The 17,037-nt window shown below is 43.7% G+C and overlaps 1 protein-coding gene across 1 annotated transcript; it reads right to left on the reverse strand.

Moving 5' to 3' along the window:
• Positions 1–1,053: 1,053 nt before the first annotated feature.
• prdm15 (PR domain containing 15) lies at positions 1,054–15,005 on the reverse strand. Its single transcript, XM_084169914.1, has 25 exons — positions 14,941–15,005; positions 13,626–13,662; positions 13,102–13,195; positions 12,753–12,906; positions 12,478–12,630; positions 12,154–12,256; positions 11,908–11,994; positions 10,688–10,915; positions 10,412–10,565; positions 9,710–9,831; positions 9,411–9,505; positions 9,193–9,280; positions 8,795–8,962; positions 8,174–8,271; positions 7,937–8,068; positions 7,652–7,792; positions 7,091–7,254; positions 6,807–6,886; positions 6,472–6,591; positions 5,912–6,043; positions 5,611–5,694; positions 5,317–5,492; positions 4,735–4,815; positions 4,432–4,635; positions 1,054–2,363 (listed from the first exon to the last, which is right to left on the reverse strand). The coding sequence occupies exons 2-25, from the start codon at positions 13,654–13,656 to the stop codon at positions 1,830–1,832; spliced, it is 3,423 nt and encodes a 1,140-aa protein (XP_084026040.1). The 5' UTR covers positions 13,657–13,662; positions 14,941–15,005; the 3' UTR covers positions 1,054–1,829.
• Positions 15,006–17,037: the final 2,032 nt, after the last annotated feature.

Here is a 17,037-nt window from a genome sequence, read left to right on the forward strand (position 1 = left end):
CATCTCCACTTTCCAAGCATATATGACCACATGTAATATTTTGGTAAGTGATGCAAATAGTGAACTATGTAGGGCCAGGATGTAAAATATATGTAGCTGCAGCAATTTCTCTTATCTGATATGGTAAGTAATGGGGCTTAATTTATAGCTCCCTAAGAGTTTGACGAACGGGTCCGTGCACGCGATTCCAGATATCTTTACCTCTGAATAAACTGCCTTTATTATACCATATCCACCCTGTCCAAAGTCTCTACTTGGTCTCAGTTCTCCAGTAAACTTGTGATTATCAACACTAACCTCATCGTTGTGGCGGCGGACAGCTAGCCTGTATCCCTCATCAAGTTGAGTGGCAATGTTATTTTTCCGTTCGTACCAATTTTTGGAAAATCCTCGGGTGTAGGACTTTCCGCCTTTAGTAGAAACCTGTTGAATTATTAAATTTGGTCTGGGAGGTCCAAATTGTTTCGTTGCCAATTTATCTTCATTTGTTCGCCGACAAAAAGGAACTTCTTTCAAAGACACAATCCGCTCTTTTCTCAGTTACGTTCATGGTTACGTTACGTTACGTATGACGAAAGCGCGTAAGTGCAAGCCCTCAGACACCCATAGAGATTGTATTGAAGGCTCTGAAATTTGAAAAAAATAGATTTTACATTAGAGGCTATGAGAGACTTCTGGGCGATTTTCAACCTGACTGAAATCGCCCCAAAAGGGGGGGGAGCCATTTGAAGCACGACTTTAGCCTGATTCGACATTTAGTGGCAGTGTGGCACTGTGGCAGATCAGACGTATAGATTACAACACTGATAACTACTGTTGCCGTGATATAATTGATTAGAAAAAAAATCCCTTCCTTTTCCCGTTTGGCAGTGCGTCGCCCATATCGCCCTATTGAACAGGCCGCCCCTGGATGCCAGTCGAGTTTCCCAGTTGGATAAATCATAACTAACACTAGAAATAGTCTAGAAAACAAGTATGCATCATATTTTCTAATGTATTACTCAATTTAAACATTGATATTTAGACAGAAACGGGGTAAAACATTTCATTTTTGTGAAATTTAATTGAAAAAAACAGCAATAAAAAAGGCTTCCAGTATTTTTGACAATTGCTCAACAATGCTCTTAAGTTTCAATGCTTTCAGACATTCAAAAATAAAATATGATTTTCTCTACTGGATAAATGCTGTGTCTTGGCTGCTTTACACTCATGATCTACTCATAAAAAACGCTCAGACTCATCTAATCGGCTTCTATTAACCTCTTGTGCAAGGCATTCAAAGTTGTGTGCCAAAATCATTTAATATTTTTATTTTAACCACCAATGACAGAATTTCAAAAAATCATTACACTTTTTTGCATCTCAATAACCTAAATAATTCTGTAGTGAAAATATGTAAATATTGCGAGACGTGCATGTTAAATTCACAAATTGGAATATTCAATATCTTGCTTAGGTTTATTTTATAACTATTACATTGATCTGTTGATCAGTCAAACTGTGTAGTTTTGACCAAAGAAACAATGCACCCAAATAATTTCATTATTTTTAACTGTACATGCATCTCAGTAAACTATACAGTTCAAAACAACTTCCTCTGCAGGGTTTTTGACAAACAACAACTCAAGAGAAAGTGTCTCTTGGTTCATGTAAATGCTATCATCCTCCATTAATGTTCTCTTATTCAAGGAGTGTATTTTGGGGAATGTAACATAGGCATTAGGGTGAGAGCATTCAAGGCCTCTAGTCCACACAGTCCTTCCATGTGTCTGGAGTCTACCCACTGTCCTTCACCAGGACTGAGGTGACCAGCACCTCCCCTCTCCAGTCTAGTAGCTGAACATCTGCTGTGTTGTGTTGGCCTGCTGTTGCTGTGCTGCCTGGGCTTGTCTAGCCTGCTCTGGGGTCTGGGTCTCAGAGTCCTGGGCGTCACCTGGAGCCCCCTCAGCCACAGGGGTGACCTGGACCCCCTCAGCCTGCGTGACAGGCCTCCAGGCCAGGGTGGGGTTCTCCAGGGGGTGGCCCATTGGGTTGACAAAGGTGGTAAGGTTGATAAAGTGGGCGACCGACTGTTGCCCAGTACTGGCACCGCCCAGCCCCACCGTCTCGGTCGTGAGCTCGGCGGGCCGGTTGTGGAGCATGGCGGAGCCGCTGACCGTGTCGAAGGTGACAGTGAGGATGGAGCTGTCCAGGGTGAGGGGCCGGTGGTCGCTGGCTGACAGTTGGCCTACGGCTACGGGCTGCAGGCTGGTGAACTGGGCAGGGGCATGGGAGGTGATGGGGGTCACTGTGATGTTGGTCAGCCCCACTGAGCTGTTGGGGGAGGAGGCTGAGGACACGTTGGGGTCGGCCAGCACCACCACCTACAACAACAGCACCATTAAAACTGGGTCAGATCATTCACTACTAACAGTATGATACTCACACAATCTACAAATGATGTTGTGGACAATATGGAAAACTTTAAGGCCAAGTGCAGTCCAAAACATGATTTTCCAGTTTTTTATATACACCGAGAATACAAAACATTAGGAACACCTGCTCTTTCCATGACTGACCAGGTGAAAGCTATGATCCCTTATTGATGTCACCTGTTAAATCCACTTCAAATCAGTGTAGATGAAGGGGAGGAGACAGGTTAAAGAAGGATTTTTAAGCCTTGAGACATGGAATGTGTATGTGTACCATTCAGAGGGTGAACGGGCAAGACAGAATATTTAAGTGCCTTTGAACCGGATATGGTAGTAGGTGCCAGGCGCACTGTTTTGAGTGTGAAAAGAACTGCAATGCTGCTGGGTTCCTCACGCTCAACAGTTTCCCGTGTGTATCAAGAATGGTCTACCACCCAAAATACATCCAGTCAACTTGACAACTGTGGGAAGCATCCCTGTGGAACACTTTCAACACCTTTTAGTCCATGCCCGACAAATTGAGGCTGTTCTAAGGGCAAAAGGGGGTGCAACTCAATATTAGGAAGGTGTTCCTAATGTTTTGTACACTCAGTGTATTACAGTGAGCTATGTAAAGAATCCAGTATATAAATAAGCGGTATAAACAGTAACAAAAATGCAATGTACAGTAGTAGATATATTAGAATGAGCAATTTGAAGAATACAGTATATAAATACACAAAGTGAAAAACAGTATAAAAGAAACAGGAATTGTCCAGTGTTTAATGTCTCTATATACATGGGACAGCAGCGTTGGCTATGTGTGTGTATGCGCGTGTGTTTGTGAGTATAGGCGTATGCATGTGTGTGAGTGTATATGTGAGTATAGGAGTCTGCTTTTGTATGAGGTGTGTGTGTGTTGTTAAGAATGCTATTTTCTGATGATTATTCCCTATTGGAATTTGGCCATTAGGTACCCTCTCTAATGCCAGAGGTCACCATAAAGTAGGTCTTACTAACTGGTATCTATGTATGCCCTTGAGCCATAAAAATCAGCCAATGGTGTCCTTAAGCGATAAAGATGTTTCAAATGTATAGTCTATTCAACCCCAAGGTCTCAGCCTTGATTTAATGCTTTGGCACCAGGCACAGAAGGATGAAACAGCGAACAGATAAGGCAAGAGTATTTAGGTCTGCCCTCCCCTCTGTAGGGGGAGAGATTTGCTGCGAACCGGTTTGAGTTTGTCAAGAACTGCAACGCTGTTTTGTTTTTCACGCTAAACAGTTTCCCGTGTGTAACAAGAATGGTCCACCACCCAAAGGACATCCAGCTAACTTGACAACTGTGGGAAGCATTAGAATCAACATGGGCCAGCATCCCTGTAGAACGCTTTAGACACCTTGTAGTCCATGCCCAGACGAATTGAGGCTGTTCTGAGGGCAAAAGGGGGTGCGCAACTCAATATTAGGAAGGTGACCCTAATGTTTTGTACACTCAGTGTATATTTCCACACGAGGTTAGAATAATACTGTGAAATGGTGAAAATGATGATAAGTCCCTTTTAGTGTACGAGCTACTTGAAAAGACCGCCTGAAATTTCAGCCTGTTTTGGTGGGAGGGAGTTTTGGCCTTCCATGGTGACATCACCATGCTGTAAATTAGTTAATAGACCAATAAGAAAGTGAGTTCCAAACCTCTCTGCCAATAACAGCTAATTTTCAGTTTTCCCCCTCCCCAGTCAAACCACTCCCAGACAGTCCTAGCAAAAATCTTGCTTGAGAAATTGCTATTTGCTAAGAAGCCATTTTATTTTTTAACATTTTAATTTAAAACAATCACAGTAATGTACTTAATTGTTACCCAGAGATGATTTGATATTGAGATAAAAACTGCTGCATTGGACCTTTAAAAACACCACTTATCCACAACACTATTTAAAGACATTTATCATGGACAGATGGACCCAATTGTAATAAATATAATCTCTAACCTAATATAATTGCTAACATAGATGATCAGACAAACACATGACCCACCCACCTGCTGTATACTCTGCACAGCAGAGCTGGTCTCATCTCCCACTACAGTGGTGGTGTACTGTACTCCTTTGCCTGTGAAGTCAGCATACTCATCAGAGTCCGACAGCGCCGGCTCCTCCAGCTGTTTCTGCTTCTTCCTGGGCGGCCGGGGGGTCCGCTGAGGCCTCTCCCCAGAAACAGCCTCCTTCTCCAGGGTTAGAGTGGGCTATGAGGGGGGTATGAGAACCAAGAGTATTAAAATAGTTCCATCTCTGCATATACTGTACTTAGCTCACCACCATATGCGTTGTATGGCACTTCGTACCTGCACTATGCTGATGCTTGACTCATCGATTGTTGAGTCTTCTTGGAGCTCGTCAAACTCATCTATTCTCACAGTGACCACCTGGGGTAGGAGGAGAGAGCAGAAGTTTAAAGAAAGCTGAGGCTTCACTATCAATAACAGGTGGGATAGGAAATTATGTTTCAAAGAGAGATGGGCCTGGTCTGGAGAACATGACAGAGAATGGCAGTTTCAGCTGATACTAATCAAATCAAAATCATATTTTATTTGTCACATACATGTGTTTAGCAGATGTTATTGTGGGTGTAGCGAAATGCTTGTGCTTCTAGCTCTGACAGTGCAGTAATATCTAACAAGTAATATCTACCAATTTCACAACATATACCCAATACACACAAATCTAGTAAGGAATGGAATTTAAGAATATATACATATATGGACAAGAATTACATTCAAGTTGTGGTAGATCTCATGCATATAATGTCTCTATGGTTTAACCCCTACTGTCCCAGCTCACCTCAGGGTGTCTATTTGGTTTAACCCCTACTGTCCCAGCTCACCTCAGGGTGTCTATTTGGTTTAACCCCTACTGTCCCAGCTCACCTCAGGGTGTTTGCGCCTCATGTGGCGGTTCATGGAGGCTCGGGTGGACACCTTGGTGCCACACATGTGACAGCTCTGGGCCTCCACCTTCTCATGAGTCAGCTGCACATGCTTCTGGAGCATGTATTCTGTAACATACTTCTTATCACACACTGCACACGACCACGTCTTCCCCACTGGGGAGAGAGAGAGAGAGAGAGATCTAATAACGGTTCTCAAACAGAAGGTATTCATGGAGTTGTCCAAAACAAAAACACACAATATGAAATGGTGAGTATTCATCCAGGAACTTGCCTGTGTGAATGAGCTTGTGTGTCTCCATGGTGTTCCTCTCACTGAACGTCTTCCCACACAACTCACACATGAAGTCCTTTATTCCTGCAAGAGTAGAAACGGTACATCTGTCAGTGCAAACCATAACCCAATAAGCCCTTTGTACAGACTCTCATTAGCTTTGTTGTATCTGTAAAATATGACCAATGTTTGGCAATGCATGTCAGCTTACAGTGCCAAACCCATGTTTATAAATTAAAGTGGCCTTTTTTCCCCCCTGCCACTGGGTTGTTTTGTATAGTTGTTGCTGGGCCCGTCTCACCTGTGTGTCTCTTGTAGTGTTTCAGCATGTTGACTTTTTGGGCAAACTTGCGGTTGCACTCCTTACACTCGTACTCTTTGATGCCCTTATGCAGTTTCATATGGTGCCTCAGCGCATGCTTGGTCTTCATCCCTGCAGAGAACACATTGGCTGAAGTTCTTAGCTTACCCCTTGTGGATGCGTTTACCAAAAAAGTACATGCATGCTTTGATCAGAATATTTTTCCAATTCTTACAGCCACATATTTCAAGTAATATCTAACAATTTCACAACATATACACAATACACACAAATCTAGTAAGGAATGGAATTTAAGAATATATACATATATGGACAAGAATTACATTCAAGTTGTGGTAGATCTCATGCATATACTGTCTCTATGGTTTAACCCCTACTGTCCCAGCTCACCTCAAGGTAAGTGCTTGGTAAAGGCAAAAACAGCAGTTGGAAATGCCACCACCAATGTAGGTCAATTTGGTCTCCATTTCTAGTCTATTATGCAAATGCCTGTACCACTAATTATTTGACAAGGATAGTTGTCATGGTGACGGCCTCACCTTTGCCACACTCAGCACATAGGAAGTCTCTGACGTTGTCATGGACCCTCAGGTGTTCCTTTAGCATGTCCTTCCTGGCAAACGACTTCCCACACTGGTCACAACCATGGCTCTTCACCCCTGGGTGAAAAACATTACAGAGGAGACGGCAAAAAAATAAAAATAATAAGCCCATAAAAATCTGATATTCTTTATTATGCATATCATGCCTTCAAGACAAATATTGGGTGGATATCATAGTGCCAAAATATGTGACTCGTGTGTTAAAGTACAACATTGAATGTGGTCCAGTATCAAGAAAGTATCTTGGTAGAGATGAAGGGTTCGGTTCATACCTGTGTGAATGACCTTGTGTCTCTCCAGGTTGCCGATGCTGTTGAAGATTCGGCCACACATTTCGCAGGGGTGGATGTACCTTTAGAGCAAAATGAAAAGTGTAACAGACAGGGTTATGGTCAGAGTGCTAGTAACTAACCAAGAAGTAGAGTGTACAACAGTGCACCTGTTCTAGATCTCTGTGTCCTGGTCCTCTCATCTCTCCACCCCTGTCCCATGTCACGGTCTCTCATCGCTCCACCACTGTCCCATGTCCCTGATTTATCTCTGCACCCCTTCTCACCTCTGCACTGCAGGGTCTGGGAGCTGTTCTCTGTGGATGACCAGGTGGGCATTGTAGGTGGCTTTCAGAGCGAAGCGCCGGTTACAGATGATGCAGCCATAACCCCTCTCTTTGTGCAGGTCCATGATGTGCTTCAGGTAGTCTCTGCCCTTGAAGAACGTCACCTAGACAAACACAAAGACAGTAGATTCGAACAGTGGCCATGGAGAGTGTGAGTATGTTTGTTTAACCACCACAGTGGTGTGAGTATGTTTGTTTAACCACCACAGTGGTGTGAGTTTGTTTGTTTAACCACCACAGTGGTGTGAGTTTGTTTGTTTAACTACCACAGTGGTGTGAGTTTGTTTGTTTAACCACCACAGTGGTGTGAGTTTGTTTGTTTAACCACCACAGTGGTGTGAGTTTGTTTGTTTAACCACCACAGTGGTGTGAGTTTGTTTGTTTAACCACCACAGTGGTGTGAGTTTGTTTGTTTAACCACCACAGTGGTGTGAGTTTGTTTGCGTGACAGAATGTGTGTTGGGATGTGGCATTTGTGCGAGTGCGTGGTCTGTGACTGACCTGACACTTCTTGCAGTTGTACTTGTGGGTCTCTTGTCCGTAGTCTTCATCCTCCTCATCAGTGTCGTCGCTGCTGTCCACTGAGATGCCAATCTTCCTGATGAACTCCTCCCTCTCCTGCTCGTCCATCAGGGCTATGTCCTGGAGAACACACACACAGGAAGTTGAGCAACGACACCACTATGGACCTAGTGTCAATCTCTTTCTCTCTCTGTCATTTTTGAGTGTGTGTCAAATGTGTGGTTATGTAAGAGTTCAAAAGAACCATGAACTAATCTCTCTCACTTTAAAGTGCACATGAATATGGTCCCTCAGGACGTCCACTCTGAAGAACTTGCGTCCGCAGATCTCACAGGTGTACTTCTTATCCCCGTGAGTAAGCAGATGCTTGTTCATGTTGCTCCTGCAGGAAAACACCTGGACACACACAGTCAGGGTAAATATCTTCTTTCAAGTCTTTATTTTGACTCATTTGATCCAATGCCAAAATAGTTATATTTTCTGGTATCCGCGTCACCTCACCTTGCCACAGATAGGACATGCTGAAGGCTCCTTCCTGTATTTGGTCCCTTCCTCCCCATTGGCCTCCAGCTCTTCTCTCTTCAGGTGCTTTGGGTTTGCTGAGACATACAATAACAGTACAGCTGAGCTCTGAGAGAAGGTTGATTAACGCGTTGCGATAGAACACATTATTTCAGGATTCTGAGCCATGCACTTGTAAAAGTTGCAAGCTCTGCTCTGTTGATATAAACTAATCAAGAACATCATATACTATAATATACTTCAAACTTATAATAAACTCCAGACACACTGGGCAAAAGATTGTATCAACGTTATTTCTACATCATTTCAACAACAAAAATTAAATGTGAGGACATTGAATCAATGTGGAAAACTGATTGGATTTGCAAAAAGTCATCAACGTAAGGGAATTTAATATTTTTTTCACCCAACTTTTAACCTAAATCCAATGACATGGTGAAATGTGTTTATTTCACGTTGAATTCACGTTAGTTGACAACTCAACCATATTTTAATCAAAACTAGACTTTGAACTGACGTCTGTGCCCTGTGGGGAGTATCAACAAAATAGTCATCAATAAAGATGGCTCATGCCCCCCTGGTCCCTCTGCCAGTACTGACCCACAGTATGTCTCTTCTGGTGGTCCTGCATGACGTCCTTGCGGTAGAACATCTTGCTGCAGATCTCACAGGCGTACAGCTTCTCTCCGTGCTTCTTCTTGTGCTTAGACAGGTTACTGTTGGTGGAGAAGAACCTCGAGCAGATCTCACACTGGAATGTCTTGTCATCTGCCACCACAGGAACAAGAACAAACAATCTGACTAGTCATTCAATGAAACAAATAATGAATGGATAGGATATTGTTTCAACAAAGTCACAGACAGGACAATGCAGATGCTGTACGGTTTGTACAGTACAACAAGTGACAACAGTAAAGTAACATCAGAAGTATTTCAAAGATGGATAAAGATAGCGGACACCCAAACAAATGGTGTTTTCTAATTCATACTGCACTTACCTGTCCGACAGTTGTGGAACTTTAATGCATTCTCCACACGGAAGGCTTTGTCGCATGTGTTACATTTGTACCTATACTCCACGTCGGGCTGAGGGAGAGACGGACACACACACAATGTACAGTGAATCAAGGAGCTAGCCACTGCAACACAAACAGTGACTATCCTGGTCAAAAAAATTAAAGGCCAAAATGTTGAGCATTGATCTAGGTGCGCCTACCTCGTTTTTGCTGTGCTTGTATGAGATGTGCTGCTTCAAGCTCTCCTTGCGGCTGAACATCTTGTCACATTCATCACATTTAAAGAGCTTATCACCTAAGAGAGCACAGACAAAGAAATCAAAACATATGCACTTTTGTGTTTATGTGTATATGACATGATTAGTAAACACAGTGATCTCCATATATACACCGCTCTTCAGAGAAAATAGATGGAATTAGTCTTACATAATTGTTCCTGCCACAAAAAAAAGACCAGGACAAAAAAAAACGATGGAGGGAGGAGTGGAGAGAGCATTACCGTGGGAGCGGATGTGTCTGTTGAGGTTGCTGCTGTTCTGAAAGACCTTGTTGCAGAGGTTGCACTTGTACAGCCTCTTATGGTCTCCTCCCTGCCTCAGAAACCTCTTCCTCGACCCAGGCCTGAGGAAGAGGGAACAAGGACAAGAGCGAGTGAGAGGAAAGGGGGATAATGCAGAGTGGAGGGAGTGAGAGGAAAGGGGGATAATGCAGAGTGGAGTGAGTGAGAGGAAAGGGGGATAATGCAGAGTGGAGGGAGTGAGAGGAAAGGGGGATAATGCAGAGTGGAGGGAGTGAGAGGAAAGGGGGATAATGCAGAGTGGAGGGAGTGAGAGGAAAGGGGGATAATGCAGAGTGGAGTGAGTGAGAGGAAAGGGGGATAATGCAGAGTGGAGGGAGTGAGAGGAAAGGGGGATAATGCAGAGTGGAGGGAGTGAGAGGAAAGGGGGATAATGCAGAGTGGAGGGAGTGAGAGCGAGGAGAGGGACAGAGTGGAGAGAGTGAGAGCATGGTATCTTTCCAAGTCTACAGAATAACTGATTGATTGATGTTTATTGTCCTTCAAAATAAAATATGTGTACTGTAAATAAAGCATGCAATTGAAAGGTGAACTGCAGTTGAAGTATAGCAATGGAAAATTATTACTCTACTAAGAGGCATTTACTTTGGCTATGTAAGTCATGACATTATAGTTGATCCTTACATCCCAGCAGAGAGGAGGGTGCGGGTCACCCTGGGCATGGTGACAGCCACACCGTCAGGGCCGATCTCCAGGTCATTGCCATCCAGCATGGCCTCTCCTCCGTCTGCAGGGACCATGTTGAGGGCTTTCTCTGCTGGCTCTAAAAAGGCTGCAACTAGAAGCAGGAAGGTATCAATAAAAATCACATTTGAGGAGAGAATGTGATGGAAACTTAACAGTGCATGTGATGGGGTAGTCAATAATGTAACAATGTAAAAAAGGTGGAATCTGTCTCACTTTTCTTCTTTGCTGCTATAGTTGCAGTGCTAGGTTTCCGTCCTCCTTTGGCCCTCTTCCCCGGCCTGCCCAGCATTCTTTTGGGAGCTGGCAGAGGAGGAGCAGGGATGGGCTCAGCACTGGGGCCGTCATCAGGGGTTACCAGTTCTGCTTCTTCCTGCTGCTGGGGTTGGTCATCAGGGGGTGGGGCTACAGCCTTCACTTCCTGCAGGTGGCTCAAAAGGTGGTCTGGGAAGAAGACAGGTGGAAGGATGGGGAAATTGAACTTTTCATGTAAATAGAGAAGAGCACCTCTTCCTCTTCACTACTGTCCTGATTAAAACGAGCCATTCAGCCGCCTGTCTTAAGCCAGCTCTGAAGCCATCAACCATCATGGCTACCTTCTATGTAATGCAAGTGCTAGTGTTCATGAGGAGGAACTTTGTTTCCCAGCTCCAGCACCAGTTATAACAATATGAGACCATCTACTCCTCCTTCCCGGTCTTTCTATGGTTAGTCTTGGTGGTGTGGCAGTCACTGACCGGTCAGGAGCTGTCGCTCCACAAACACAGCCCTGGCCCTGGCCTACTGGACACAAAGCATGGGTCGGGTCAACCCAGCAAGAGAAGGAATGTAGGGCCGTGTGGTGGTTTCTCTAAAACCTAACATACTCACTGTCCACTACAGCTGTTGGAAACCCTGAGGCAATTGTTCATTTCTGAAATGTATTCTGATCATGCGCAGTGGTCTAAGGCACTGCATCGCAGTGCTAGCTGTGCCACTAGAGATCCTGGTTCGAATCCAGGCTCTGTCGTAGCCGGCTGCGACCGGGAGACCCATGGGGCGACGCACAATTGGCCCAGCGTCGTCCAGGGTAGGGGAGGGAATGGCCGGCAGGGGATGTAGCTCAGTTGGTAGAGCATGGCGTTTGCAACGCCAGGGTTGTGGGTTCGATAAAATAATGCATGTGCTAACTGTAAGTCGCTCTGGATAAGAGCGTCTGCTAAATGACTAAAATGTAAATGTAAATGTATATCATTCATATGAATGATAGTTTATGATGGAGAGTTATTCCTCAAATGTTAAGGGGCTTAATAATATGTGGCTGAACTGTTACTGTAACAGAAACGGCTCATTATTCACTTATTTACAGCAGAGGTATTTCATCTAACAGTGGTTTCATGAGAAGGTGTTGATGTATGCCCGGAAAATATTTGTGGCATCCCTGGGAGTGAGCTCACCTGCATCATTCTCTCCAACCACTAGGGGCTGTGACGCACCAGCTTTACTCAAAGCCCCCTCTGGCATGGTAGAGGTAGTATCCACATCTGAGAGATAAGGGAGGGACAAAAATAGGACAACGCTGTCACATATTTCATATTGAATATGTGCTTAGCAATAGAACAGCAGGGTTAAAGCTACAGTACACCAGTTTGCATCTCAGGAGACAATGATGCAGAATCCAGTCTGCCAGTGGGGCTCCATACCTGCTGGAGGTGGAGGGTCTGGGGCCTTCAGGATGGGCCTCTCCATCTTCTTGGCATAAAAGGCCCCATACCAAACCCTCAGCTCAGACCCTGGCAGCACATCCTGGGGAAAAGACAGAGGGTTACAATATGAAAGAGGAGGGAACCATCTATGTGTCTCCAGGAAGAGAAGAGCTCTCTCCCATTTGTACACCACCTAGTATGTAGTGATGTATTGGCCATGAACACTAAATAGTATGCTAGTGTGGATATCGGGACATATCCAATAAAGAATGACCAAAACTGTTCTCAGTTGCTTTGTTTGGGGGAGTTGGTATATGATACCTGTGAGGTGTTGAAGTAGACCTCATCATCCTGCTGGTAAGCAGTCAGGTTCTGGTGCTGATGGTCAGTGGCGGGCCGAACCAGCATCATCCAGTTACAGTCATCCTCATTGGCTGAGTCAAAACAGACTACCAGGCCATCTCTCTGGAAGATCTGTCCAGGTCACAAACAAAACCAAAGAATACAGAGAGTGGGATTTTAACACCATCGCAAACAACACACAACATATAACAAATATTTCTCCATAATAACAGCAGCCTAAGTTGAGAATGCACCTTCAGAGGGAACAGGCCTTCTTTGTCCAGGTGGGATACTCTCCTAGCCTCGAAGGGACCAAACCTAGTCCTCTTGACCAGACGTCGGAGGACAAACACTCCCTCCCTCCCATCTGGCACCTGTCTGATCTCCAGACTCTCCGGCAGAGAGGACCTGACCCATGACAAACACACAATACAACTTCTATCAATACATAGCCTCCTCCATTCCTGTTCCTCCAATATCAGGTTAAAGATTTGCTGCTTTAAATACACTATTTGTAAGATTACCAGCTAAGGTGGAAACCCACTCAACACTGGTGTCAGTAACCCTCTCACTAGGTAGCTTGCATGGTGGACTTTTACTCACCGTGCTCTGCTGAGAACAAATGAGTCCTGTACAGTCACCACTGGTCCCAGCTCTGGACACTCAGAGTCATGATACTGCCCACAGTCCTCACACCCTGACGGGTACCATCAAAAAGTAACATATCAGATACCACATACTCTGATGTGTAAATAGGCACAGGCATGCAATGTGAAATACCTACACATACGCGTGTAGGGCTAGATACACACCACAGGCACGCACACATAGGGAGCAAAAGAGCTACAATAGTAAATCAATGTGCACTATGCCTATATGTGCATAACTACCTCAATTACCATTGACGCGGTACTTGTCCTACCTGTATATAGCCATGATATGTTTACTCGTTATTGTTATTCACTGTGTATTTATTCCTTGTGTCACTATTTCTATATTTTATCTTTAACTTTGCATTGTTGGACAAGAACCTGCAAGTAAGTTAGTCTACACCTGTTGTTTACGAAGCATGTGACAAATAAACTCGGATGCCATTTCAAAGGTGTTGAAGTTTTCAGTATACTCACAGATAAACTCATCTGGTTGCTCCGTCATCATGACAATCTGCACATTCAAGAAAGAGACGTTGTTACAAATCTTCGTAAAGTGTGTATTGTGTATCATTTGCTTTATCTAAATCAAAACTTTTTAGAGTTTAAAGGGGATATCCGCAGTTGATACATCAATTTCTGGACTTTTAAATTAATAATGTATATGCATTGATTCTTGAAGGATATAACTTGAATTTAGTGCACATGTCAAACTCATTCCACGGAGGGCCGAGTGTCTGCAGGGTTTTCACTCCTCCCTTGGACTTGATTGATGAATTAAGGTCACGGATTAGAAAGGAACTCCCCTCACCTGATTGTCTAGGTCTTAATTGAAAGGAAAACCACAAACCCTCCATGGAATGAGTTTGACTCCCCTGGCTTAGCGCAAATTTCCATCAGAACCCTAAATAGAAGCTTGTTTTACGCCAATGTTTGTAAACATTGTAACTGTAGGGCCTAAACAACACTGTATAGCCTCAAGATATTCTTAATACTATTATTTTGATATCTTGGATGGTCAGTCCTTGCATCAATAGTTCTATGAAATGCAGTGGTTACATTTCTTCAGGCCCATCCCTCAGCTTTTTACCAAAAAGGTGGAGTTGCCGATTTGTTATTTACAAGCTACATTATTACTTAGAGATTATCATTACATTTTCACTACATGATCATAGATACTACTATATTTGTTGACACTGTTAGTTACAACAGAAATACATTAAGACATGCCAAATGGATTGGTCAAATGTATGAATTCTGAAGAATGTGAGCAATCCTCTGAAGCAGTCCAAGAGTGGCAAATGTGAGGCCTACACTTCTTGACTAATGTGGATAACTCAACCTGGAGCTAAATTCTGGTCAAAAACAGTGGGGTGGTAAATGTATGGGGACCTCACTAAAGCAAAGGCCATTCTTCTCCAGTATGAAAATTACACTGTGTATTCCACGCTAATCACAATTCAGCAGAGTAGCTACATATTAATAAAGACGATCCAGTAAAGAACGGGATCCAGGATTTCAGCAGATTCCAAACTCTAGCCGGGTTTTAACTCCGATCTCAGCCTACTCCGTCTTCTGCAGTCATGCAAATGTAACAAAGAACAATCGGCATGGCGGCTGGATTGGAGACGCAAACCCCATCTGGAGCCAGTTAATTTCAACGTCAGAACGGCGTTATACTGGCCTCTCCAGGAGATTCCGTGTGCACCTCGCACACTAAAAATATATATTTCTGCACCTTGGCACAATTATTGTTTGTTAAAACTGCAGAAGTTAGAAATAAACACGTTACCTGTTTTCCAAACGACTACACATTTATTGAATCCTGACTCCGGGTTGCAATCCGCTCCAGAAACCGCGCAGGACCGGAAATGCAGTGAAGTGCACCCTGGGAATCGTAGTTTTGCTCAATCGCTCGAGTTATCAATGGGAATATCTCATTCATGACTCGATTGCTTTACACAATTAACGCACCTCTTTGAATGCACTAGATCTATATTACGTTAAAATTTAATTGCTTAAAACAGGTGTGGCCTTCAAACATAAAATACATATAGCCCTAATAATCAGAGAAAGGCAATAAGCATTTTGTCACAGAGATTCAAAGAAAACCGAACACTTGGGTGGTTATTCAGTTAATATTTATTGCTCAAGATGTTACACCTTTTATGTCAATAATTAGTAATAATCCCTGCATGGCATTGACTCCCATTCAATATTAGCAGGCAACCAGGTTCTGTGCATTTCACAGAGCCAATATAAAATGTCAGCAAGCTGTTTAATAATATACAGGCCCACTGCTTACTGAAATGCATAATCTTGCACTTGTCAGTAGCCATCTACAGTGAGGGAAAAAATAATTTGATCCCCTGCTGATTTTGTACGTTTGCCCACTGACAAAGACATGATCAGTCTATAATTTTAATGGTAGGTTTATTTGAACAGTGAGACAGAATAACAACAAAGAAATCCAGAAAAACACATGTCAGAAATGTTATGAATTGATTTGCATTTTAATGAGGGAAATAAGTATTTGACCCCTCTGCAAAACATGACTTAGTACTTGGTGGCAAAACCCTTGTTGGCAATCACAGAGGTTGTTTCTTGTAGTTGGCCACCAGGTTTGCACACATCTCAGGAGGGATTTTGTTCCACTCCTCTTTGCAGATCTTCTCCAAGTCATTAAGTTTTCGAGGCTGACATTTGGCAACTCAAACCTTCAGCTCCCTCCACAGATTTTCTATGGGATTAAGGTCTGGAGACTGGCTAGGCCACTCCAGGTCCTTAATGTGCTTCTCCTTGAGCCACTCCTTTGTTGCCTTGGCTGTGTGTTTTGGGTCATTGTCATGCTGGAATACCCATCTACAATCCATTTTCAATGCCCTGGCTGAGGGAAGGAGGTTCTCACCCAAGATTTGACGGTACATGGCCCCGTCCATCGTCCCTTTGATGTGGTGAAGTTGTCCTGTCCCCTTAGCAGAAAAACACCCCCAAAGCATAATGTTTCCACCTCCATGTTTGACGGTGGGGATGGTGTTCTTGGGGTCATAGGCAGCATTCCTCCTCCTCCAAACACGGCGAGTTGAGTTGATGCCAAAGAGCTCGATTTTGGTCTCATCTAACCACAACACTTTCACCCAGTTCTCCTCTGAATCATTCAGATGTTCATTGGCAAACTTCAGACAGCCCTGTATATGTGCTTTCTTGAGCAGGGGGACCTTGCGGGCGCTGCAGGATTTCAGTCCTTCACGGCGTAGTGTGTTACCAATTGTTTTCTTGGTGACTATAGTCCCAGCTGCCTTGAGATCATTGACAAGATCCTCCTGTGTAGTTCTGGGCTGATTCCTCACCGTTCTCATGATCATTGCAACTCCACGAGGTGAGATCTTGCATGGAGCCCCAGGCCGAGGGAGATTGACAGTTATTTTGTGTTTCTTCCATTTGCGAATAATCGCACCAACTGTTGTCACCTTCTCACCAAGCTGCTTGGCGATGGTCTTGTAGCCCATTCCAGCCTTGTGTAGGTCTACAATCTTGTCCCTGACATCCTTGGAGAGCTCTTTGGTCTTGGCCATGGTGGAGAGTTTGGAATCTGATTGATTGATTGCTTCTGTGGACAGGTGTCTTTTATACAGGTAACAAACTGAGATTAGGAGCACTCCCTTTAAGAGTGTGCTCCGAATCTCAGCTCGTTACCTGTATAAAAGACACCTGGGAGCCAGAAATCTTTCTGATTGAGAGGGGGTCAAATACTTATTTCCCTCATTAAAATGCAAATTAATTCATAACATTTTTTACGTGTTTTTCTGGATTTTTTTGTTGTTATTCTGTCTCTCACTGTTCAAATTAACCTACCATTAAAATTATAGATTGATCATTTCTTTGTCAG

Source organism: Coregonus lavaretus (genome assembly GCF_964263955.1).
Source record: "Coregonus lavaretus genome assembly, chromosome: 10".
In the NCBI taxonomy this organism is placed as follows: domain Eukaryota; kingdom Metazoa; phylum Chordata; class Actinopteri; order Salmoniformes; family Salmonidae; genus Coregonus; species Coregonus lavaretus.